General features: G+C 41.0%; 1 protein-coding gene across 1 annotated transcript in view; it reads right to left on the bottom strand.

Annotated features, from left to right (window-relative positions):
• Positions 1-25431, bottom strand: part of LOC120528751 (beta-klotho-like) — a 29862-nt gene extending 4431 nt beyond the window's left edge. Inside the window, exons 1-4 of the mRNA XM_039752894.1 lie at positions 24709-25431; positions 13330-13843; positions 8349-8611; positions 442-1585 (exon numbers count right to left, since the gene is read on the bottom strand). Coding sequence (XP_039608828.1) covers positions 442-1585; positions 8349-8611; positions 13330-13843; positions 24709-25431 — 2644 coding nt within the window. The remainder of the gene's footprint in view (positions 1-441; positions 1586-8348; positions 8612-13329; positions 13844-24708) is intronic.
• Positions 25432-25830: the final 399 nt, after the last annotated feature.

Below are 25830 nucleotides of genomic sequence, written 5' to 3'. Positions count from 1 at the left end.
GGGATGCTCTTATGATAAAGGTGTATGATAAACGTTGCTTCAGAATAATTCAGGGTATTACCTTGTGGTCACATAGGCACAATACATTGAAAAAAAAAACTCTGTACTCTGTGGTTACTCTCTCAGGTGGGCGTTAGCATATCATAATCTTCTAGACCAATAGTATGAGTTTTCCGCATTCGACTTATATGACCTACATCATAAAATACCAGAAATTATACCATGAAGTCAAGCCCCGATTATCCGCTGGAGAACTTAAATGCGAGTATATACAGTAAATAGCATTTAACTGAGATGATTGTCACCAATGAATGATATTTAAAATTATAATTTGAAAAAGGGCTTTGACATCACTTTTATGGAAAAGCATGTAAATGCATGAGAGAGAAGGAATCAAGAAAGAAATCCAGGCTGTAAAAACTAAATCACATTGAAACTTACCCACCAAAATCTCCTTGATATAATTTTTTATGTAAAATTTGCGCAGTTCATCATTATGAGAGGTCTTGTCATCCACTCCATTGGCTGTGATGTATATGGGCACATTTCCATAACGAGTCTTGATCCAGTTAAGGAGCTTCCTGATACCCCATGGCACCACAGACAGGCCCTTAGGTGACCTAGGCCAGGTGACATCGGGCCTGAGGATGCTGTCACGGTCATATTCATAACTGCTGCCATTCTGCCGCTGGTGAATAACCAGGTGGGTTGTGAAGTGGTTTAGTGCTACAAAATCAGCTGCAAACTTCACCGCTTTATTTTCATCTGCAGTGAAGCTAGGAACAGCCGACTGGGAAAGGCCTTGCTTGTTTTTTAACCTGAGGTAGTCTAGCATTCTCTCTGGATAATCTCCTGTCTTGAAAAATGGATCCATAAACCAGGCCAGTTCAAACAAAAGGACTCGCTCTGCAGCAAGCACATGAGAGGTCAGGTATGGGTTTGCAGGCTCAGCCCAATCTGCATGCAAGGCAAAGGAGACCAACCCATTCTGATAAGCTCTGTAATGTTTGTCATATAAGTGCCAGGCCATCATATGTGCCAAAATCAGGTTATGAGCAGCTATGTAGGTGTCATTGCTATTGATTTTATAAGTCTGGCTTAATTTGTTTGGCTCATTCACAGTAATCCACATCCCAACGTGTTCTCCAAACTCTTTAAAGCACAAATTAGCATAGTCCCTGAAAGCATGAACAGTAGACCGGTTAAGCCAACCTCCCTCTTGATAGAGAGGAGCTGGCATATTAGTGTGATGATCAGTTGGATGATACAGTGTCACCAATGGCTTGATTCTGCGTTTTATCATCTCTTTAATCAGGCACTGGTAAAAATATACAGCTTCCTTGTTGATAACTGAGAGATCACCATTGGGTAGAATTAGTGACCAGCTTAGAGCAAACTTATAGTGGTTCACACTAAGCCTGCTCAACATTTGTATGCGATTCCTGACTGCATTAAAATCTGTGCATTGGGATGCCCTGGTGTGCAACTTGACTCCATTCACCTTCCGCAGACCTCCATCTCTAGGGGCATTCCAGAGGTACAAGTTGGGATCAGTGAACTGAGGTGATGATGGTGTTAGCTGAACCTGCAATATGAAACAAAAGAGTACCCTTTCAGATCTGGATCTGTCTAAAACAGAGGTTCAAGAAAGTAGAAGTATACTGGTTTGATTGTTGCAACTTGATTCGTACTTGAACATTGTAACATAGAAAATATCATTAATGCTTAGGATTATTGAAAAACTTACCATTTTGGGATATAAAATTTAGACAGATTGTGTTTATCAATAAGTAGTAGTTAGCAGTGATACTTCACTGATACGGTATCATAGGTTCAAATCCAGTGCCCAGATATTGTCTATGTGGGGATTACATATTATTCTGGCTTTACCATACAGGCGAAATAGGTTGTCCTACAGAATGGCAAAGCTGTTGGGGGCCGGTATTTTGTCAAATATTCACATACTGTAATTGTGAAACCCCAAGTGGGGCTCCAGACACCCTGCTCTTCCATTAGACAGTGTGTGGCTTGGGCACAATATTTTCCTTTTTGTCTAGGGCAGCAGTAATGCTAAAGACCAAGAATGGATTTTTCTCCAAAGACTTTAATATTCCCCTCAAATCCAAAATCCAAGTGTTTTAAGTTCACTGGAAATTCCAAATTGGCCTTGTATTGGCGTTTGTGAGTGGGTCCTGTGATAAACTGCTACCCTGCCCAGAGTTGGTTCCTTTCTTGTACCTGATGCTGTCAAGATAGTCCTTAGCCTACCCCATGCCACTGAATTGAATTAAGCATGTAATAAAATATTATGGTATGTTTATTATACCCTATTCAGTGCTGTTTTGTATCTTACACCTAGTGCTGTGAGGATTGGCACCAGCTCCCCCCTTGATTCTGAACTGGTTTAAGTGTATTTGAGAATTTTTTTTTTTGTTCTTTCTCGTATTAGGAATTTGTTAGTTTTCGCATACTCCTTGGGGTCAGAGCGCAGGGTCAGCCATTGTACAGTGCCCCTGGAGCAATTGAAGGTTAAGGGCCTTGCTCAAGGGCCCAGCAGAGTAGGATCTTTTTTGGCAGTGAAGGGGATTCAAACTGGCAACCTTCAGGTTACCAGCCACCACTCCGTCCCAAATGATGTTATCTTGGCAGCATTGGTTGCAAAGCTGGCAACCTAATATGTGGTAGACTCACCAGTCTATCATTAGGCATAATCACACTCACTTGTGATCCAGCCTTACTAGACTGTAAAAGTGATCTAAAAATACAATGCAGAGTAATAGATGGCATTTCAGTTGAAATAGTTCTGAAGCAATGCATTTACATGATTTTATCATGTAAAGCTCTTTGAGCTACATTATTTGTATGAAAATGTTCTATATACATAAATGTTGTTGTTGATAAATAAAATATCAACAAAAATACACAAAACAGCAAATGCAATGAGCGCAAAATGATGGACTAGAATTATTCATTACAGAATAATGAACTGAAAATTGAATTTTTGAAAACATTCTGAAAATAGAGTAAATGTGGATTTGTGTATAATGAATGGATACATGTCAGATTTCCAGGTAATATGTTCCTCAAATCTCTTTATAACCTGCCTAAAGTTTGGGCTATAATGAGTGAAAGCCATCTGGATTCATGATTAAGAGGTGTTGTTTAAGAAGATCCTGTAAACGTGATTTATGAAGGTGATCATCATCACCAACAGGAATTATATATATTTTTTTAGAAATGAGCGGGTGATACCTGGATCTGACCTAAAGATGGTCAAGCAATACAATACAATTTATTTTTGCATAGCCCAAAATCACACAGGAAGTACCGCAATGGGCTTTAACAGACCCTGCCTCTTGACAGCCCCCCAGCCTTGACTCTCTAAGAAGACAAGGAAAAAATCCCAAAAAAAACCTTGTAGGGAAAAATGGAAGAAACCTTGGGAAAGGGAGTTCAAAGAGAGACCCCTTTCCAGGTAGATTGGGCATGCAGTGGGTGTCAAAAGAAGGGGATCAATACAATACACAGAATAGAACAAATCCTCAATACAGTATAAAAATAAAAATTTTAGAAGTATGGAGCAGAATTTAACAGTGGATGATATCACATAATAAGATTTGGATATTTTTAGAGTCCTGGAGATCTCATCCATCAAGCTGCCTCCCCCATTTGGCCATTCCATGGCTGAAACAGTGCTGGGCCAGCCAATCCGATGAAAGGACCCCTCAAGCAATCACTACAGTGGCTTGCTCTCTTCACTTTGCTGGCTCTACCATACTGATGTTTTTTTGGCCATTAAAAGCAGGAGACTCTAGTTATGATCTTGGTCTCTAAAAACAAAGGGACTATCATTTGGAGGGTTTTTGATGTCAACGAATTTAATGCTCAGATTGATTTTTTTTTTTTGATTTAGGATGTTTTTGAAGACATTATTTTTGAAATACATCTTCATGCTGCACCATTTTGTTAGGCCATTGTTTACCAGGACGACTGGGAGCATCCGATGTGTGATGTCATAAATGCAATAGTATCTAGTTCAGAGCTGTCCAATTTTGTGGAATTGCCACACTGTGTGTTTTGGAAACTGCTTCAGGCCGTGCCTAAATATAATTCCACTTTGGGCTGAGTGTTGGTATTGTCACCTCATTACTCTTCTTTCACCATCAGACCAGAAGATCGATGTCACTTCTGGCCCAAGCACCCTGAACATGCCTCTTCTGCCTGGAGCGGCTTAAAGCCACCACCAGTTTGGTATTATGGCAGTCGAGAGGACTCATATCGGAGATGATGCTCATTGCATTGACATTCTTGTTACAGAGAATTTTTTTAATCAATTATATCACCTTCAGGTACCCCAGAATTTCTTGTGTGTTTTATTTACAGAATAAATAAAAGAATAACCCTAGGGCTGTTATTGTTAAAGATATATCTTTGGTTACAAACTCTTTCCTGTTTATTGACTTTGATTTACCTCTTGTGTTTTAGCTTGAGCGACTTCACATTTTCTGGTTATTGACTCTCTTGCTGTGTGTCTTGATCTACAATTTTGCTTCAAGTCCTGAACTTTTTATGTCATGATCTGGACTTTGTTTTATATCTTTACAGCCTTCTCATTGGCCTCTAAAAATAATGGGCATATCAATATCACTGTCAATGGGGTTTTCAGACATAAAGGAATTTAACAGTAAGATTTAGGACATTTTGGAGATGATATATTTGAAACTTGTTGCACTGCAGCAGTTTAAACTAAGATGGAATCAGAAAATGGATTGTGATATTACTTACAAGCCAAGGTTGTAATCAGGAGGACATGACTCAAATAAACAATGTTTGATCATAAAAAAAAAAAAAGTTTGGTAATATATAATCTGTAATTACTTTTTATTACTGGGCAATTTTGCAGGTATAATATATATCAGTGAAATCTATCTGCAGAACAGGAGACTCGAGGTAGGAATGTAATCTAGATGGCTCACAGGTCCATTGCAAATTGAGATGAGAATGACCTTCACCATTTACTGACATTAATGATCATAATCTACAGAAATAATAGCCTTTTTCAACAACAAAATTGATAAGTTTATAGAAATGCTGACTGTGTTACCCAGGAAATTTTGAAAGACAGTGCCATTAGGGGTTATCGGGTGTATAAGTACAGTATTATGTAACTAACTAAGTACTTTTCTGTATACATTATTTGTAGGCTTTTTAGCAAGGACTAATGTTATTGGCAGACAATGTAGTGTGGTGGGTCGGGCTTTGGAACTAGGACTTCAAACCCTGAGGCTCTGGATATGGAGGTGAGACAGGAGTTCTGCTAATGTCTTATAAGAACTAATTAATCAGTTTTCTAATTAACAAACCAAAGATGATGTTTTTTTTGTTTCTACAGAGCTAACTAGTTAACAAATTTATGAATGATTTATAAGAACCTTTAAATATGATATCTCAAAGCACAGAAGGCTATTTAGGTCTTAAATAAGAATTGAATCCATCCTATTTGACTATTTATTAATATGGCTTAGTTTTCTTCCACAAGGACAAGCAATGTAAGATTCAATTATATTATTACTTGTATTCACTAAATGTGAAAGAAAAGCAACACTATATTGCAATAATTTGTTCTATTGGCCCACATCTTTGTGGTTATACTAAAAACATGGGGCCAGTGCAGGCCTCAGTGGGCCCAATGCAGACCTCCACTGGTGCATCTTATTATAAATGGTATAAGAAGTGGGCTGAGACAGCAAATTATATTTATCTGAAGTTCAAAATACAGCCTCTAGAGGGCTACTCATAATGAAAAAAAACAAAACTCCAGAACTAGGCTAGCGGTCTGTGATAAGCAGCCTAATCCAGCTAAAAACGTTGAAACAGCACTGCTCACTTTGCTCAAGGTAGTGAAAAAAACAAATTTACAGATTCAAATGCCATTTCTGATTTAGTGTATTAGTGACTAAAGCTCCTTAACCCAAATGTATTAACCTGTAATAAGCTGTATAATGTTCTCAATGTAATATGAAGATTGATCAATTATTTAATAATACAAAAACCAAATATTCATTGACTACTGCTGTGTGAACTTGTGAGAATACTGCTGCATCACCGAAGCCAATAAATGACCGGACTCCCTCACTCAGTCACAAATTTAAACTGTCCATGGTGGAACTGTTTAGGGTTTCCAGTGCAAACAGAAAGATATAAATATATATCACAAGTCAAAGGCATGAGTGGCAGTGAAGATAAGAAAAACAAAAACTGCAGCATGACACAGATTCTGAAGAAAAACATGCTAATGCATGCAAAAAACAGTAGTGTCCGAGCAGGTGTATAACATGGTGATAGTAATGTGACGGGTGCCAGAGCAGGTTGTAATGATAGTCGGCATATCCAGGTCTGTTTTAGCAACATATATTTCCTCAAACCATCTACTTCTATATACTGAGGATCACTGTGCATAAGCTGATAATAACATAACATAAAGTGACTTAATCCAATACAGAATCACAGGTCACTGACGCTTTTCCCTACAGCACAGATAGCAGGAACCAGTCATGGACTTTCTACCACACACACACACAACCAGTTTGGAATCAACAATTAACCTATCAAGCCAGTTTGGCATGTGGAAGACATATCTACTGTAGCACAAAGAGAATGTGCAAACTCCTCACAGAGAAATGGCAGGCATGGGATTAAAATCCAGGACACTGGATCTGTGAGGGAGCAGTGGTAACCACTGTGCCACGTTCTGCTCCATGGAGTAATTAACCGGTACTCCCTTATTTTTAGGAAGATAATGTGCTGTTCTTATCCATCCCCCCCATTCATCTTCCAAACCCACTTATCCAGAACAGAGTCAGTATTCTTAATCCATCCATCCATCCATCCATTATCCAACCCGCTATATCCTAACTACATAATAATAATAATAATAATATATAATTTATTTAGCACATCATCCATGCCCAAATTGCATCATTTTTGAAATGCCGATTGTATGTTGGTAGCCATACATTAACAGAGCTGGGCCACAATTTCTCCAATACAACTGATAAAGTAATACAGAAATAATTATTCCAACATAAGATGATTGACAAGGTAAATTTACTTTAAGTTTTATTTTAAAGTAAAATCTGGTACATATTCTTATCACTTGAAGATAGATTCTTTTGTAGTTTTAGGGCATGGTAAGACTACATGAATGTTAGTTATGTCCTGATATGTAAAATTGAAAGAGTGTCTACTTTATCACATCACTGTATTTAAAATGCATGACAAATGACAGACAATCTTTTGTCTATAAAAATGAAAATACAGCTCTGCTGAGAACAATAAAAAAATCCAGGATGGCACAAAGGCATTTTGCTTAGTGCTGTTTTCTTATAGCTACAAGGACCAGAGATTAATTTGCAACTCAGTGAATGTCCATGTGGATTTTATTTGTTCTCCTGCGTCTCTTTCCGGATTCTTCCCATGTCCATAAAATGTGCACAGTTTATCAATTGGTTAATCTGTACTGCTTGGTATTTCTCAGTGTAAAACTGTGCTCTGTAACGGCTTGCCTAGATTCCTGCCTCTTGTACAATGCTTCCAAGATAGGCTCTAATCCCTGTAATCATGTACTGGAATAAAGAGATTAGAAAAATGACTAACTGGTCACTTTATCCATGCCTTTATTCCTCTTCTGTCCATTTCTGAGGGGGAAGATGTTGAGGTCTTGCAGGTAAAGGACTACTGAATGACAGATTAGTTCATCTTTAACACATGCACCCACACTCACTTATTCTGGGTCAGTTTTAGGGACATTAATTACCTTAAACTGTATGCTTTGAGATGATGGTATGAAGGTGGAGAATGCCAAAAATACCAAGGCATAGAGAGAGCCTGTAACCTCAACAAAGTGACTGTGTTGAGAATAAACTCCAGAAATATGAGTCAGCAGCCCTAATCACCAAACCATCCTGCCACCCCTTAACAACTTAATTTGAAAAAAATACTCGTGGTGGCTTTGTGTTTTCCCCTGTTGCTTCATGGAAACTAAGTTCTAATCCTAGTCCTCCCACCACCTATGTAAAGTTTTCACATTCTCTCCATGCCTGAGATGGGTTTTTCCAGATACCTTCCACATCCCAAAAATGGCTCTTTGACAGGATTGGTTCCTGTCTTGCTAAGACAGACTTTAAGCTCTCAGAACTGTAAAACAGATTAAACAGGTCTAAGAATGCAGAAATAGATGGAGTAAACTGCTGAAGAATCATTATGCTAAACCAGTTTCAGGCTTTTATCTTTTCACAGCATACTTTTAGTGTTTCATTTTAATAGTTAATCTAATTTTGTTTACTTGCCTGTATAACAGAGTCCGAGACACCCCACTGAAAGTCGCAGGAAAACTGACTTGTGGAACTTGCTTCCATGCTGGGGAGGCCATGCTGCTGGATTATGTGTTTGTAAAATATTGCTGATGTTTTGGGAACTCTGACTTTTTCCTTGCTGTCGAGGTCTACGTAAAATAGTCCTCTTCTGATACTGTAAGCATATGACCATTCATAGCCATCCACCAAGGACCAGGCAGTATAGGCAAACACCTTCACATCATCATGAATGATAGCTGTGAATAATTAAAAAAGAAAGGGAATATAAATCTTTCAGAAAAACAAATTTTTGATTTCATGAAACCAGCAGCAACCAAGGTCAAAATCAACATGAACTCATTGATTACCCATGTTTAAATACTATATTAATAACTAATGGAGATTGCACAGTGGCTCAAACAGTAGAGCTGTCCTGGTATTCAAGTTCAAGTCTACATTTATTGTCTTCTGTATTATGCATAATAGAATGCAGTTCTTACTTGCATCTCTCCCGTAGACTAATTTACTGTAGCAAATTACCAACAACAAACAACTACTACAACACCAAACAAAGCCAGATAAGATTTATAAAAAATACACATCAGGTGCACTCATATAATGTTCGCCCAAAATGCTGATGAGTAGTCTTATGACCCTGAGGACAACAATTGTCCCTGATCTAATAATGCAAGTGCTAGTATTCCTCGTATTGTTTACAAAAATAGACAAGGGAGAAAAGTAAATGAGTGGGATTGCTGAGCTCTTAAATAATACAAATGTTTTTTCTTGGTACACTATGGGTGACTCTGGTGGTTCTTACTACGAAGTATGTAGATGGATTGAGAGAACATGGGGGTCAAGAAGTTGCCGGAAAGGGGTTTGTGGAGCTCCCGATATCTTTGCAAAAGGACGAAGATTCAAGTCTTTAGAGTCCTGGTGTTTCCTGTTTTGCTATATGGTTGCAAGATATGAACACTATCCAGTGATCTGAGACAAAGACTGGACTCATTCGGTGCTGTGTCTCTTCTTAGAGTCCTTGGGTATTGCTGATTTGGCTTTGTGTCAAACGAGAGGCTGCTCATAGAGTCCCGATTGAGGCACATTACCTGCATTGTGAGGGAGCATCAGTCACGTCACCACTCCATGTGGCGCGATTCCCCGAGGGTAATCTATCTTGCAGGATCCTCATTGCTGAGGACTCAAGGGGCTGGACCAGGGCAAGGTCACACCCATGTAACACCTGGCTGTAGCAAATAGATGGTAATTTCCAGAGGGTAGGACTAGATTGTGTGTCTCCCTGGGGGATTGCCAATAGGGATCCTGAGCTGTTTAGTCCTGTGGTGGGTGTGGCAACGCACTGTACCAGTGCATGCTCCCCAACCTGACCTGACATGACACTATGGGCCTGTTAATACCAATCAATCATTGCTTTAATTCCACAGCTTTTTTGAGTATTGTTGCCAACTATGTGTATCCCTTCACGGACACCACTTATCCATCTTCTAAAGGATACGTCCTGCATGTCACAAACCAAATGGGATCTCAAACAAGTTTAATGAACATGACAACAAGTTCAGTGTTCTTCTGTGGCCTTCTCAGTCACCAGATCTGAATCCAGTAGAAGACCTTTGGGTTGTGACAGAACGGAAGATTAACAGCATGCATGTGTAACTAATAAATCTGTAGAAATTGCATTAAGTTGCTAAGTCAGAAATTTCATGAATGTCCTACCATATTGGAAATACAATACAAAGTCAGACAATTCGGACAAAATAAATCTATCTGAATCGTCCAACTTAGGAAGTAATTCTGACTTTTCTTGTTTAAAATAAAATATATAACCTGGTCAGCCTGAATTGCAATTTTTGGTCAAATTGTGCTTGGAGTGAAGTGATATACATTTAATACATTTATTTTGCTATTTATTTTCACAAAAATTCCACTTATCTTTAATTGTTTTTTTTTGAAGACAAAATAACAAATCAACGGTGACCTTGTTTTTCTCTAAAAAGTCAAGTAGCATGAATACACTGAAATGGGAAGGTGAAATGTCACAAGTCGGAGCTCCAAATAGTCCAAGACCACGTGAACACAGCAATGGACCAGAACCTCACAAGAATGTTTCCAATATACTGTGGAATCCATGGCAGAAAGAACTAAGGTTATTTTGAGAACAAAAGAAATCCGTACCAGGTATTAGTGTAGAGTTCTTAATACTGTAACTGGCTCAGTGACTGTATATAACACAACATTCTCTGACCTGCTTGATTTAATTCAGGCTTATGGGGTTGTCATATATTTTACTGTAAGCTCCTAATAGCAAGCCAGATTCCTAACAATTATGTTGCCTGACAACATCATTTCAACCACCTTCATTATAAACTTCCTTCATAATATTTTCGCTGTGAAAATTTCATTTTTCAGGTCATTTGCATTGCTTATTAAAATCATTGCACGTGTAGCAGTTTGAGTAGGTTTGAGGTCAAAGCAGATTACTTGCACCTCAGTGATCATCACTAGTCAACTCTCTATGCAAGTAATCAGTACCAGGAAGATAAATCATATTTCTTTAAACATATGCAATAGACAAGCTGAGAAGTGGCACAATATGACAAAGTGCAGCAAAGCACAACGTTTACAATGTGCACTATCAGCTCATTGGAAGAACAAAACAATTAACCTTACATAACACCAGGTGTTTGTGCTTACTATGATAGATGCCAATGGCCATATCTAAGAAAGGCCACGGTTTTTACAAAGTATCAGCTGCTCTTTGCCCCTCTCTTTACTTTTTATGTGTCTTTCATCATCTCATTTACAAGCATACATTTTCTTTCTTTTATTAAAAACAGCTCAATCATGCTAAAAAAAATCACCATTTTTTAAATAGAAAAATATGATACCTGATAAAAATGGTCACATTCAAGTCTAATTAAGCTATATACTGTTAATATAATAACCTGTAATCATTATTTAAAACACCTGCACATGACTTAATAAAATGTCTTGTGGTTCTCACCAGTGCTGAATTACTGCTTCTTTCAAAGTGGCACTAATCCATGAAGACATCTTGTATATTGCTTCCTGAATCGTTGTGTTTCACTTTTTGTACTGAATGACCAAAGGTACATTCAACTCAACAATGTTTACTATATTGTGATTAGTGTTGTTTCATTGTTGTATAGATGGAAGAAGTAAAATAAGCAAAAACATAAGGAAAGATGGGTGCTTTGTGGCCCAGCATGGAAGTCTTTTTATGTTATGGAAACCGCCCAGACCTGTAGCTTGACTGTCAATGTTGAAAAATTGGTGGAGGTGTTTGTCTGCTTCAAATACTTTGGGGCAGATATTTCTGGAGCCTTTGATTTAGCCACAATAAAGTATGCATAAGGACACCTTCATGCTAATACTACTGGATGGTACTGTATAATTTTTTCACTATACTGTAGGTAACCAACTGACAAGAGATTGTTAGGTTTACAGGATGATACAGGGAAGCCAAATTTCCACATTGAACCTCCAAGATAGAGCCACAATAGCAGCAGGAGTGTTCCTGCAAATGCCAGTGTGGGAATATAGAGGTACTAAGAGCTTGTATATCTGAATGTGTGCTGAGCAGTAGTGGCAATACGCTGGTACACTAATATGTGATAGAGCAAGATTTGGTCAGGACAGAAGTATGCAATATTCCCCTGTGATGTTAAAATGCAGGTGACTTAGAAATTACTAGGAAGAGCAGGTGGGAGGCTGTGGCTACTAGTTGGTAAAGCTGAGGATGGGTTGCCCAATTAAGAACAAGCTTGCTGGGGACTGATAGGAGGCCATTACTCTTGCACTCATTAGCTAGGAGACAACATAGTTAAAATAATGAACAGCTGAAAAATTACCTTGGAAACTTGACTCTTAAGGGCAATCGAAGAGTCATTTTATTCTCTTATTCTGTTGTACTTACTAGTATTAGGACAACCCATCCCCGGAGGTGATTGACTGCAAGTGACCCTAAGAGGGTATTTAAAACTACCTGATGGCCTACGTTCCTATGTTACTAGAACTGGAAGTACAGTTTGAGCAATAGCCCATCTGGTCATCTGGTGTGTCAATGAAATGAGAGAAGCAGAATGTGAAAAAATGCATTCTTTAGAGTACTTGTTCGGTGGGCAGGCATAGAAACCATCTTTACTTGGTAAAGAGGGATGAAAAATCATATAGTCAGGCCTGGAGTGTTCTTTTTGATATGAGTATGTTGTGCAAACTAATATTCAAATAAATAAAGCAGTTGGTGGTCAAGGTACTTTGTTTGGAACATTTCAGGATCTTTATCCCTTTTCTGGTATGAAACTCTTATGTGTGAATGTTATTGATTTTTAGGAAATTTTAGAGCAATGTGTAGGTAATATTTTGTCAGAGTATGGTGTCTGGTGAGTTCATTTAATCATTTGTAATTTGCAGGTGCTGCAAATGGTCAAAAACTCCACAAAACTCAACAGGTTAAATAAAACAATGGGACACTTACAAAAACAGAGTGGTGTGTGTGGAAAGCCAGAACGTATAGCAGTACACAACACAATATTAACTATGGATGGGACGTCAATCTAACAACAGGCTAAACTAGAACTCATCAATGAATTATAATACATATTTGCCACTTGACTTTGTTGATGAGACCAGTTACCTCAAGATCAGTTTAAATATTTGCTTTCACTCTTGAAACAATACCTCCTTTCAAAATATTTGTAAAAATGGGAGAGAATAGGCACTGCATGTGAAACAAATGTAAGAAATATAAAGTATTCAATAAAGTAAATAAATAGTAAGCTTTGGTACAACAGCCAGAAGGCATGCTATGACCATAAGACAAAAGGCAAAAACAAGACTTTAGGAACTATAATGAAAAGTAATCAGGAGTTACTTGTTTACCCTCATCATTTTCTAAAAGAACCATGCATAGACTTCACCATGCAATTCCTTGACTCACCTTGCAAAATCTCATTAAGAAACCATTTAATCAAAAAGATAGAGCTTGTATCTTCGGTCTTAATATTACTGTTTGTAAACCATCCATTTTCCGCAATAAGAATTCTGGGATTGTTGTATTCCAATTTTATCCAGTTCAGAGCCTGCCTTATGCTTAGAGAATCTGGCTGACCATATTTTACAAAAGTACTTGCTGGACGAAAGTTGTTAGGTCCAAATGAAAAAGCAAAGAAGTCAGCAGTTCCCCTAATGTATTTTTTCTCACTTGCTGTGAAGGATGGCATCCAATGCTTAATCTTCTGTTTTATCACAGTAGGGTAGTCACCATCCCCGAAGACTGGTTTTCCAAACCATCCCAGTACTGCTTGCACCGACTGGTGGCAGCTTTCAATAGTGAAATCATTAAGATTTCCTTTCTTCGGCTCAGCCCAGTGTGAGCCTAAAGTGAGAGACACAAAACCATGTTGTGTGTGACGAAAGTGACGATCGTAAGTGTGCCATACTTTTGCATGGGCCTGGAAATAAAAGAGAACAAAGAAGATCAGCAGATACATATTTTTTGCATATTACTTGTCAATACATGAGGATCATGTTGTTCAAAGAATTGCGTAAGTGTTGGGTAGTTTTGTCTTGGGCGTTGTCAGATTGTACTCTTTGAATTGTCTCTGAGTATATCATTTAAACTTAAAGTTCAAACTGGAATCAATATGTACAGCCTTTATTATCAACAAAAAGAAAGAACCAAAGCTGTAAACACTTGCCCAATGCCTGTCTCATAAAACATTCAACAGGGGTCTCTCATTTTACAAATTTACCATGAGTCTGAGACTTTGAAGCAGTATGTGGTTTCTCATTATATTTATTTATACTGAGATCTATAAGGTTTGCCTTCTGATGGATTATTAACTTAGAAAGTAGGAATGTTTAAATAATCAGCAGCCATTCAGGCTATCAAGTTTGTTGTGTTTGATAATCTTTCCAAATGTCTCATCCACGCCTTTTTTTAAAAAAAAAAACAGTCAGGTAGTTTCAGGTTGTCATGAACCTTGGTGTAAAGAAGTGCTTCCGGTTTCCATCTTGAATCCACTTTCTTTACATCATGAGGTTATCAGGTCAGTTTCAACAACATGTGAACATTTTATTTTAAAACCTATTCCTGTTAGTGTTAAAATACAATCAATGAATGAAGAACTAATGATTCTGATGCATTTCAGATTCTTTGAACTGTTTCTAGAGTTTGTCTGCATATTGTTTAAGGCAGTGGTTCCCAAACTCGGTCCTGGGGACCCACTGTGGCTGCTGGTTTTTGTTCCAACCAACATCCGTTTTAATTGGACTCTTAGCCTAATTAAGTGAGTCGTTATTTCCCAGTTTCTGTGTTTTGGAATCAATGTAGAGATTACAAAACTAAGCTTGGTAGATTTTTTTTATTAAAATGGACTACGCAGTTATATGGGGAATATGTAATTTTTTAAAGTTGTTAACAGTATTTTCAACCTAATTTTCATTCCGCTTTTCCAGGTGCTCTGGTTATTTAATTGATTATTTTCTAATTAGTGGGTCGTTGCAGCTTTCATCATCCCAGGTGTCTGCTATGCTGGTTGTTAATTGTCACTATTAGGGTTAAAAGAAAGGAGCAAACTACACAGGAAAAGGGGAAAAAAATAGGAAAACAACAAAAGTACTATAGTGCCACAACTGACACTCCCTCAAAATGCAGGTAATGTGCTTCAACAAAAGTGTCTTATAAATGTAAAAACCATACTGTTGTGTTTTTCTGAATTCAGAATAAGAGAAGAATAAAAAAGACCAGCTAATTAAATGAGATCAGTTGTAATCGATAATTATCACTGATTATGAATCTGGTGGAAACAAAAACCTGCAGCCACAGTGGGTCCCCAGGACCGAGTTTGGGAACCAGTGGTTTAAGGGATAGTCACCAAAAAATGAAGAACAGGTGTGCATTCAACTCATATTTACATTTGATGCATGGCGCACTTACATCTCCAGAAGACTGCACTCCAATCCAGAGACTTTTTCATACCACCTCCATAAAATACAAGTAGTAAGGTAAAAGGGAAATATAAATTGGCACATTGTGTGTGTGTGTGTGTGTGTGTGTGTGTTAAAGTAACCTATGATCGATTAACATCTGATACTGTTGTGACCTGTGATCTTTGTGCTCTGAGACACAAAGCAAATAAAGATAATTGAAGGATGATCAATTCAATTATCTGCTTTAATATCCACTAAAAAGTTTTTGCTTAAAAGCATTTTAAGACATTCATTCATTTGTTTGCACTCTGCCTTTCTTAGTGAGTGTCAGGCAGACTTCATAAAATAAGTATTGTAATTTCCAACATGTACACATGTAACAATATTATAAAATATTTTTTAAAATCCCATTGTGACATATGCAATACACTGTCTAGAATACAAATAATTACCAGAGACCACAATTTAAACATTCTATATTTCTCAGCATAAGAAAAGGAAATATTTATGCTTAGTTCTCAATACCATGAAAGTACCTGACAACAGCACAAGTAGATATGGAAGTCCTTTGAACTTTAATTCTGACTCAAAGAGCACTACAGTCTGCTTGTTGTAGGTCAGAAATGGCAATCAATAAGAAAACCCATAAAAGCTGCAAAAGGCTTACATGGGGATTTCTTTCAACTCTTTCAACATCACAGACAACAGTTATTTAACATGCATTTGTGTTAATATGTTAATAGTGGCATTTAGTTTACAAAACTTGTAAATTTACATATAGTTTGACTTTAGGCTACTGCCATTCTTTAGTTACACATATATTTAAACTCCTTATAAGCAAATCAGAGGTTTGTTTTCTTCCTTGATTAAACACTTGAACAATAAAAACTCCATAGAGTGTTACTTTAAATATATTTATTCACTCTGAAATGTCATGAAAACATGATGCTTTTTAGTGCTCATCCATTTACTACTAAACCAACTTTATTTCAAGGTGATAAGGAGGTGGAGTATACCTTGGTAGCGCTGTGTGCAAGGCAGGAAGCTATCCAGTCCATCAAAGGACATACTCACACACCCACAGACACTTCTGCTTTAGAGTAACCAGTTACCTGAACATGACCAGTTTTCAAGTATGCAGTAATAGAACTTGAGTACCTGGAGAAAACCCTCTAAAACTGAATTTCTCATTACATGAATAATTCAGGATGATATGTTTGGCTCCACACAACATAACACAGAAAATGTTGTTTCAGAAAAATTAGTAAATGAACAGATACTATTTTGAAGTAACTGGAAATAGTAGTGTATGATCAGGTTTTTTTTTAAGTAAAGAATCTTGGAGCACACAAAAAACAACACTAAAGTGATGTCATGCTGTTAATTTGCTTTAGTGTTTTACAGAATCCTAATATAGAAAACAGTCAGTCAATGATTATCCAAACCGCTATATCCTAACACAGGGGTCTGCTGAAGCCAATCCCAGTCAGCACAGGTCAAAAGGCAGGAACAAATCCCTGGGCAGTGTGCCAGCCCACCACAGGGCGTGTACACACACACACCAAGCACACACTAAGGACAACTTAGGATCGTCAATGCACCTAACCTGCACGTCTTTCGACTGTGGGAGGAAACACACGCAGACATGGAGAGAACATGCAAACTCCATGCAGAATGGACCCGGGAAGCTTAACCCAGGTCTCCTTACTGCGAGGCAGCCCTTAGAAGATACATGTTTTATTGAATATAGCACAGGCTAATTTTTAGAAAACAAAAGAAAAATCTTACACTAGTGACAAATAAAAAGTTTTTGTGGTGCGTAGTGTTTGTTTATACCTGAAAGTTAAGTATTCATACCACACTAGCATATTCCTTAAATTTGATTACAATTTGTGCCTTTGCCCTCATGAGAAGTTAGCTAAAGGACAACTGTACATAACTTGGAAAAGCATGGCAGCAAATGTGTAGCATTGATGCTGCCACAGTACAAATGAATATGAAAAAATGAAGCATCATCACAATTTTGATATCCATTCATCCAATTTCAAACTCTCTTATCCAATTCAGGGTCAGGTGAAGCTGATGCCTATGATCATAACCAGCTGATTAAAGATGATCAAATAAAATAGATTAGTATGATAACATCAGAAGTCTTACATTGCTTTTATGTTTTACTCACAAAATCTGTAATAGAGCAGAATTAACTAATTGGTTTTTTAATCGACAGTACCATAAACAATTATGTTAAACATTTGTTTAACCAGACCACCTCCATTCTCTGGACTAAAAAGTATACTGCTTGCTTTTCCATAAAAAGTTTGCCTCATAATTTTTTAAGGTGACCTTAAGCAAATATGGTCATTAACAAAGTAGCACATGACTGGCTACAGCTATTTAAATAAATTTAGATTGTAAGCTGAAATCAACAATTACAAGTTAACATACTCCCATACTGGGAAGCCTGCCAAATTCCAAAAAAACTTACAGTACCTATTGACTAAATGAAAAGGACCCTTTCAGTTTAGTTTCTATGGCATTGTGAGAAGAAATTCATATTGCAAAAAAAGCATGATCCTAGTAGCAACAATTTTTCTTTCCATATTTTACTTCTGAAGAAATACATGTGTGAAATACTGCATCTACTCCATTCGTATATTTATTTTATAGTGTATATTCACAAGTATTTAAATATAAATGTGGTATATATTTTGTGAAAACTATTCCTTTGATAGTACATATTTTGGGCATACATGTTGCATAATCAATACAAAAATGTACTATATCATATTAGAGAAATATACTCTACCAGAATAAGTGATTATATATATTTTAAATTATAAGTATAATGCAAATAAAGTTGACCTAATATAGTGTCTTTCTATTACAAATGCCATTCTATGGCTCTTTACAAAAATAAATGCATAGTGCAACTGTTTAAATATATAACTTATACCACAGGCAAATTAGCTGAGTTAAGGGAGGAAGGAATTGAAAGGGCAACCTTGTGGTTTAGGGCCTAATTCCTTAGCCATAATGTCACACTGCCATTTATTATATTTGGGGAAAACATTAATTGAAATAAATGAAATAACTTTTAAAGATGGATTTTTTAGAATCACCTTTTCCATTAAAAGGTCATGTGAACCCTGAGGCTATCTCAATAACATGACGCAAGTCCATTGTTGAACACACTCAAGGACACACACTCACATCAGGCGTATAGAGCTGATAGTCAGCCAGACATTTATATTTTTGGGTTGTGGGAGGAAATTAAGTACATAGGAGCAACCCACACAGAACTTACTATCTCTACAACAGATAGTCACCTGGGTAGGATTTGAATGCATATATCAGGACGGTGGGGCAGTAGCCTGAACTGCAGTTCTACCATGGTACTAGAACTATAAACTATAGTGTGTATATATATATATATTGTCACGCACGCCCGAGTAGGAGGTCATGGATTGATTCGACAGCACCTGGGAAACCACTCGCGCCAGGGAATGGTGGGTATTAACTTTCTCCCTCTGCTTCCTCATAGGAAAAAGACGCCCTGCACCATAGGCATGGATGACCGCAGTGCGATACTTCCGCCCTTCCTCCGCCATCTTGCCCTGACGCCATCCTTCCCATCCTCCCTTGCGTCCTTCCCGACATTCCTCCACTTCCGCTCCTCCCCAATAAAATGGCGACGCCAGGAGTCGGCGCGCGCATTATGAACTGTTTAGTTTATGATTTTGACCAGTTTTTGTTTATCTGTACAATATACGGGCCGGAAAACCCCAACCCTTGCTACTGTCTCTCGGTCCTTTACAAGTGGCGAGCGGCAGGATAGAGATCCCGGAATGACGGAGGGACAGGACCTGAACACCGTGCTGCAGGAATGAACGCCCAGCTCCAGGCCCTGCAGCAAGCGCAAGCCGCTACCAACCGGGAGCTGGAGGCCACGAGGCCAGGTTAGTGGAAGCCCAACGGGCGAGACCAGACCGCCAGGCAGCCGCCTCCTATGGTACCGATGGGCCCTTCGAGGACGCCGATGCCTACCTGGGCATGTTTGAGAGGACGCCACCCGAACGAGTGGCAGCGGTCCGAGTGGCGCGCCATCTTGGCGCCATACCTAAAGGGACTCGCTGCGGCCTATTATGACCTCCCTGAGGAGGAGGCCGCTAATTACGACCTCCTCAAGCCCGAAATATTGGCCCGCTACGGCATTAGCCCGGCCAGCAGGCGTCGAATGGCGGAACTGGGTCTTTGACCCGAAAAGCCGCCGCCCAGGCGCTCGAAGTTCTGGGGCAAGATGGGCCGCTGGCTACGCCAGAGAGCCCCGACGGGCGGAAAGTCGTCGAGCGGGTGGCCTGTGAAGGCCTGGTCAATGCAATGCCCAGTTCCCTCGCCCAGCAGGTCCGGGCACGCCTATCAAACATGTCGGGCCTCCTCGACGCCCTGGAGCGCCAGTTGGCGGTCCTCCGACTTGGGGGTCAGAAAAGCCTGCTCGCGGGAACCGCAGGGACGGGCGGCCACCCCGAGCCCTCGACGCTGCAGAAGCGCCAGCCAGAGCCAAGAGAGGCCGGGTCCGCCGCTGTTTCAAGTGTGGCGAGACCGCCACCTGCTGCCAAACTGCCCCATCACATCGCCCGGAGCCTATGGACTGCAGCTGGACATCACGGAGAGGTATTGTACCCGCCGCATCCCTTGGCGAGTCCGGATCGGGAGTGGTGTTGCTAAATGGGCACGCCGTGGTGGCTTTGTTTGATTCCGCAGCAACATTACCATTGTTGCTCGCCGCTTGCCTTACCGCAACAGTGGTTAAAGCAACATTTGTTGGTTACCTGTGTACATGGGGGACTAGGTCATATCGCTCCGCCACTGCTATCTTACCTGGAAGGGGAACCAATCCAAATGACGGTCGCTGTGTTACCTGACCCCCTTCCCAGTGATCCTGGGACAAGACTGGTCTAAAAGAATCAGCGGTAAGCCATTCGCCGCCCCCGGGCCTCGTTGGATCTTGTCATGAGGGGAAAAGGCACCCTCCCGCGCCTCCACGCCGCACAAGGGCAGGCCCTATGGGCGCTGGTGTCTCGGGGACCTTTCCGTGGCTACGGACCTTGACCCGAAGATTCCGCCGGAGAAGGGACTAGCCAGGAACTCTCCCGGCCCAGGCCCCAAGACCCTCTCGCGCCTGGACCATCAATTTCGGTCCACGCCGCCTCCTTTAAGAGGGAGCAGTGGAATGATGACTCCCTGCGCTTTGCCCGGAACGCGATTGTTCTGCCTAACAGCTCGACAGCGGACGGATCCACACCGCGGAACCCTTCTTTGTCCTTGAAATGATCTGTTGTACCGAGTGGCTACCCATGAGGGCGAGGTGCGGAAGTTGTTGCTAATTCCGCGCACCTTCCGGGCGGAGATATGCGAGTTGGCACATGCTCACCTCCTAGGCCCACCTCGGGCGAAAAACACTGGAGAGGATTAAGCCCGCTTTTACTGGCCTGGGATCAATGAGGAGGTCCGGCGGTTCTGTCAATCCTGTCCGGAGTGCCAGACCCGCCAGATTCCTAGGAGGGACCGTGCTCCTCTAGTCCCTATTCCCTCGTGGACATCCCCTTTGAAAGGATAGGGGTCGATTTGGTGGGACCCTGGAGCCCTCAACCCGTGGCCACAAGTATATCCTAGTCATGGTGGACTATGCCACCCGGTACCCAGAGGCGGTTCCCCGCGCCCGCTAATACTAAAAGCATCGCACGGAACTGGTTAACTTGTTTTCACGCGTGGGCATACCCAAGGAGGTCCTCACGGACCAGGGTACGCCTTCACTTCGGATACGCTCAAGGAGGTGGCCAAATTACTGCAGATAAAGCACCTGAAAGCGTCAGTCTATCACCCGCAAACTGACGGGTTGGTTGAGCGATTTAACCAGACGCTTAAGCAGATGCTCCGCAAGGTAGTCAGCGCGGACGGCAGGAACTGGGACCAGCTCCTCCCGCCGTGCTTTTGCCTACCGGGAGGTACCCCAGGCCTCTACGGCTTCTCCCCTTTGAATTACTATACGGGCGACAACCCCGGGAATCCTCGACATCCTAAAAGAAGGCTGGGAGGCCGAGGCTCTTCCCTCCTCTAATATTTTGAGTACGTGAGCAACCGCGCCGACCGACTCACAAAGATCAGGCCCCTCCTAAAAGAGCACGTGACTCGTGCGCAAGCAGCGCAGGCCCGGTGTTACAACCGCAACTCCGCCCTCAGGGAGTTCCGCCTGGGACCGAAGTTATGGTGCTCGCCCCGACCTCCCACTCGAAGCTGCTCGCCACTGGCAAGGGCCTTACGAGGTTAAGGAGAGAAAGGACTCGCCGACTATTTGGTAAAACAGCCCAACGTCGACCGAAAGTGAGAGGATCTATCATGTCAACCTGTTAAAGCCCTGGAGATAGAGAGGAGCTCCCAGCTCCCGTAGGTCACTCTCCCTTTCGCAAGCACAACTGCCCTTAACCTCGTGAAGAGCTGACCCCCAAGCAGCGGCAGGAGTTAGCCCAAACACTCCGAGCCATCCCCGAGGTAGTGAGCGAGTCACCCGGCCGGACCGCGCTGATTGAGCACGATATAGTCACGGAGCCCGGGGTAATCGTCCGGGAGAGGCCCTACCGACTCCCGGAGGCAAAACGCGCAGAGGTCGAACTGGAGGTGAAACGTATGTTGGACATGGACATAATTGAAGAGAGCCATAGTCCCTGGTCCAGCCCTATTGTCCTCGCCTCCAAGCCAGACGGCTCCTGGAGGTTCTGTAATGACTTTAGACGCCTGAATCAGATCTCCAAGTTCGATGCCTACCCCATGCCCCGCATTGACGACCTCCTTGAGCGGCTGGGTACGGCTCGATATCTGACTACCCTTGACATGACAAAAGGGTATTGGCAAATTCCTTTAACGGCATCCGCAAAGGAGAAAACGGCCTTTAGCACCCCTAGCGGGCACTGGCAGTACAAGGTCCTCCCATTTGGGCTGCACGGGCCCGCGACTTCCAACGCCTGGTAGATAGAGTGCTGACGCCCACCAGTCCTATAGTGCCGCTTACCTGGATGACGTTGTCATCTATTCCGCACCTGGGAGGAGCATCTACTGCAGGTCGCAGCTGTCCTCCTAACACTGGCTAAAGCCGCCTCCGCATAAACCCCGGAAGTGTTTTTGGATTAAAGGAGGCCAAATATTTAGGCTACCTCGTGGGACAAGGACAGGTGCGGCCACAGAGCTCCAAAGTGAAAGACATCTTAGAATGGCCCCGTCCGAGTACCAAGAAACAGGTGCAGGCTTTCTTGGGGCTTGCGGGTTACTACCGCCGGTTTGTTCCCGCTTCTCCGAAAGAGCAGCACCCTTGACTGACCTGACAAAAGGGCTCCCCTATATGCGTGGTGTGGACCGACAAAGCAGAACACGCGCTCAGTGACCTAAAGAAGGCCCTAACGCCGGCACCTGTGTTACGGACGCCCGATTTTGGGCTCCGCTTATTCTCCAGACCGACGCCGGACACAGGCCTGGGTGCCGTGCTGAGCCAAAGCGCCGATGGTGTCGAGCACCCTGTGATGTACCTTAGCCGGAAACTGATGGACCGGGAGACCCGGTACGCGGCAGTGGAGAGGGAGGCCTTGGCCATTAAGTGGGCAGTGACCCACCTCCGTACTACCTGCTGGGTCGCGAAGTTCGCTCTGGTGACTGATCACGCTGCACTTCAGTGGATGTCCCTGCACAAAGAGTCGAATCCGCTGGGTCACCAGGTGGTTCCTGGACTTACAGCCGTATAAGTTCACTGTCACTTATCGGCGGGCACCCTTCAGGCCAATGCCGATGCCCTCTCTCGTATTCACGACCTCTCGGTTAGGTCCGCCCACCTGACGGTCCTGGGCTAAGGGGGATCGTGTCACGCACGCCGAGTAGGAGGCCGCGGATTGATTCGACAGCACCTGGGAAACCACTCGCCAGGGAATGGTGGGGTATTAACTTTCTCCCTCTGCTTCCTCATAGGAAAAAAGACCGCCCTGCACCATAGGCATGGATGACCGCAGTGCGATACTTCCGCCCTTCCTCCGCCATCTTGCCCTGACGTCATCCTTCCCATCCTCCCTTGCGGTCCTTCCCGACATTCCTCCACTTCCGCTCCTCCCCAATAATGGCGCGACGCCAGGAGTCGCGCGCGCATTATGAACTGTTTAGTTTATGATTTTGACCAGTTTTTGTTTATCTGTACAATATACGGGCCGGAAAACCCCAACCCTTGCTACTGTCTCTCTCGGTCCTTTACAATATATGTATATATATATATATATATATATATATATATATATATACAGTATAGCACATTGTTTATATGAAAATCATGTCTAATACAATAGATAGATAACACTTCATTAAAATTGACATTTATTCATATTTATTAACACAAATGCTGGGATTAATCAGGCCAAACTGAACATCTGCAAGAATATTTATGATACCACTGCACTAGAAAAAATACAATGTTTGTTGGTATGTATTTTTTCAAAGTTCAAAATATTATGGTATTTTATATACATTTATATAAGTTGTTATTTAATTTGTTTGCATTATTTGGACTTCTAGATTATGTTTGTAACTATCTCACACATGGACTGGACACTTTGCTTTCAATATTTATGACACTGGACTTTTTCTTTCTTAAGACAGGCAAACAAGCTGATTTGTCTGATAATATTGTTGATTTCTGCTTTCAGTGAAATATCATGTTTATTTTGCTGGAGTGAAAACAACTAAAACAAAGATGACCATATTTCTACACGTCAAACTGTGTATACAGCTGTAAAAGTTTAGTCTATTGATGAGGAGAAGCAACGTTAAAGATCAGCAGATTTCTATGGACTAGAACATAAATTACACAAATACCTCAAAATCTAAGAAATGAAACTGACTTCTGCAAATCTAGGTACAGTCTGTATTCTGTATATTAAGCTTTGAAACTTCTTGTTCATGAAAAATGAGTTATTGCTTCAACTAATTGTGTCACATTAAACAAATATATAGATACAACTGTATTTGTCCCCAGGGGGAAATCTGCCATGTAAAAAAATACAAACATGTATAAAAATTGTATAAGACAAAGAGAAGAACATTAACACATTTGCTGCCTTTCAACAGGGCATAATTTGGCACCAGTAAATACTCACTTGTTATATTCTAAACAGATTACAACACATATTAATTAATTGTTTTTTTTTTATGTAACTTTCCCTTGTAAAGCATTTTTACCTACATTGCTTGTATGAAAATCTGATATATAAATAAATGCTACTGTTGTTATTTTGAAATTATTACAAGACCAAACACAAACATATCCCGTGATATAGTATTAGGACAATAGGCTCACCTTGATTAGATTGTGCGCTGCTTTGAAGACAGCCGAAGAGTCTGCAGTCTCCCCAGGGGCATGTATACCTGTTTCATAGCCATGCCATGCAATCAGATAGGGATTGTGAATTGTAAGCCAGTACTTGACACGATTCCCAAATGCCTGAAAACAAAAGGCTGCATAGTCATTAAAAATGTCAATTAGGGACTCATTTTTCCATCCCCCATAATTGAGCTGGAGTGCTAAGGGTAGGTCCCAATGGTACAATGTAACAACTGGTTCAATCTTTTCCTCTCTCAAGGAGTCAATCAGGTGGTTGTAGTAAGTCAAACCTTTTACGTTCACAACATTTGCTATTCCATCAGAAAAAAGTCTTGGCCATGAAATGGAGAAGTGATAGAATTTTACTCCCAGGTACTTAAGTGCTTCCAAGTCCTTATCCCACAATGTATAACTGTTTGAACTCGCATCATTATATCTGAAGTCTGGAGAATGAATGAAATGGTCCCAGATAGAAGGTCCTTTACCATTCCAGTCCAAAGCTCCTTCTGTCTGAAAAGCTGCTGTACCAACACCCCAGAGGAAAGATTTAGGGAATTGGTTTGCCTGGAAATATTGCGTTTCATTTGGAAGACTGGATCCTGAAAATTTGTTCCAAACGTTTCTTCCATCTCCTATTTCACATGCTACAAATCCTTCATAAAGTAATAATATAACACAGAAACATTTTCTCAGGTGCATGATGACAGATGATGCAATACATTAAGAGAAATTTTGGATACTGAGGAATTAAGAAAAATATAGCACTTGCCTATATTCTGTTTCAGTGGTGAGCTACAGTGCCCAACCAGTAGGCTGGCTTGCATCTGTACAATGAATGGCTGGACTGCCTGGTCACTGCATTAGGGAAAAGCCAGACAGGCTCCCTGTCAATGATTAGCCTGAACTGTGAGCTCAGGCACGGGTCACAAGGGGAGCACCGCTCTGGGGAGGCAACTTTGCATCTGTATTCACGCCTTCCTACTGTGGACTGTTTAACTCTGTGACAATAATGAGAAAGGAACACCATTAGATTTTGTTTCCTAATGTAAAAAAACTAATTAATTTAAACAGCAATTTCAGGCGTGCACTGAGTGTTTT

Source organism: Polypterus senegalus, chromosome 4, assembly GCF_016835505.1.
Source record: "Polypterus senegalus isolate Bchr_013 chromosome 4, ASM1683550v1, whole genome shotgun sequence".
NCBI classification, from domain to species: Eukaryota; Metazoa; Chordata; class Cladistia; order Polypteriformes; family Polypteridae; genus Polypterus; species Polypterus senegalus.
This window is presented reverse-complemented; position numbering and strand designations above follow the sequence as displayed.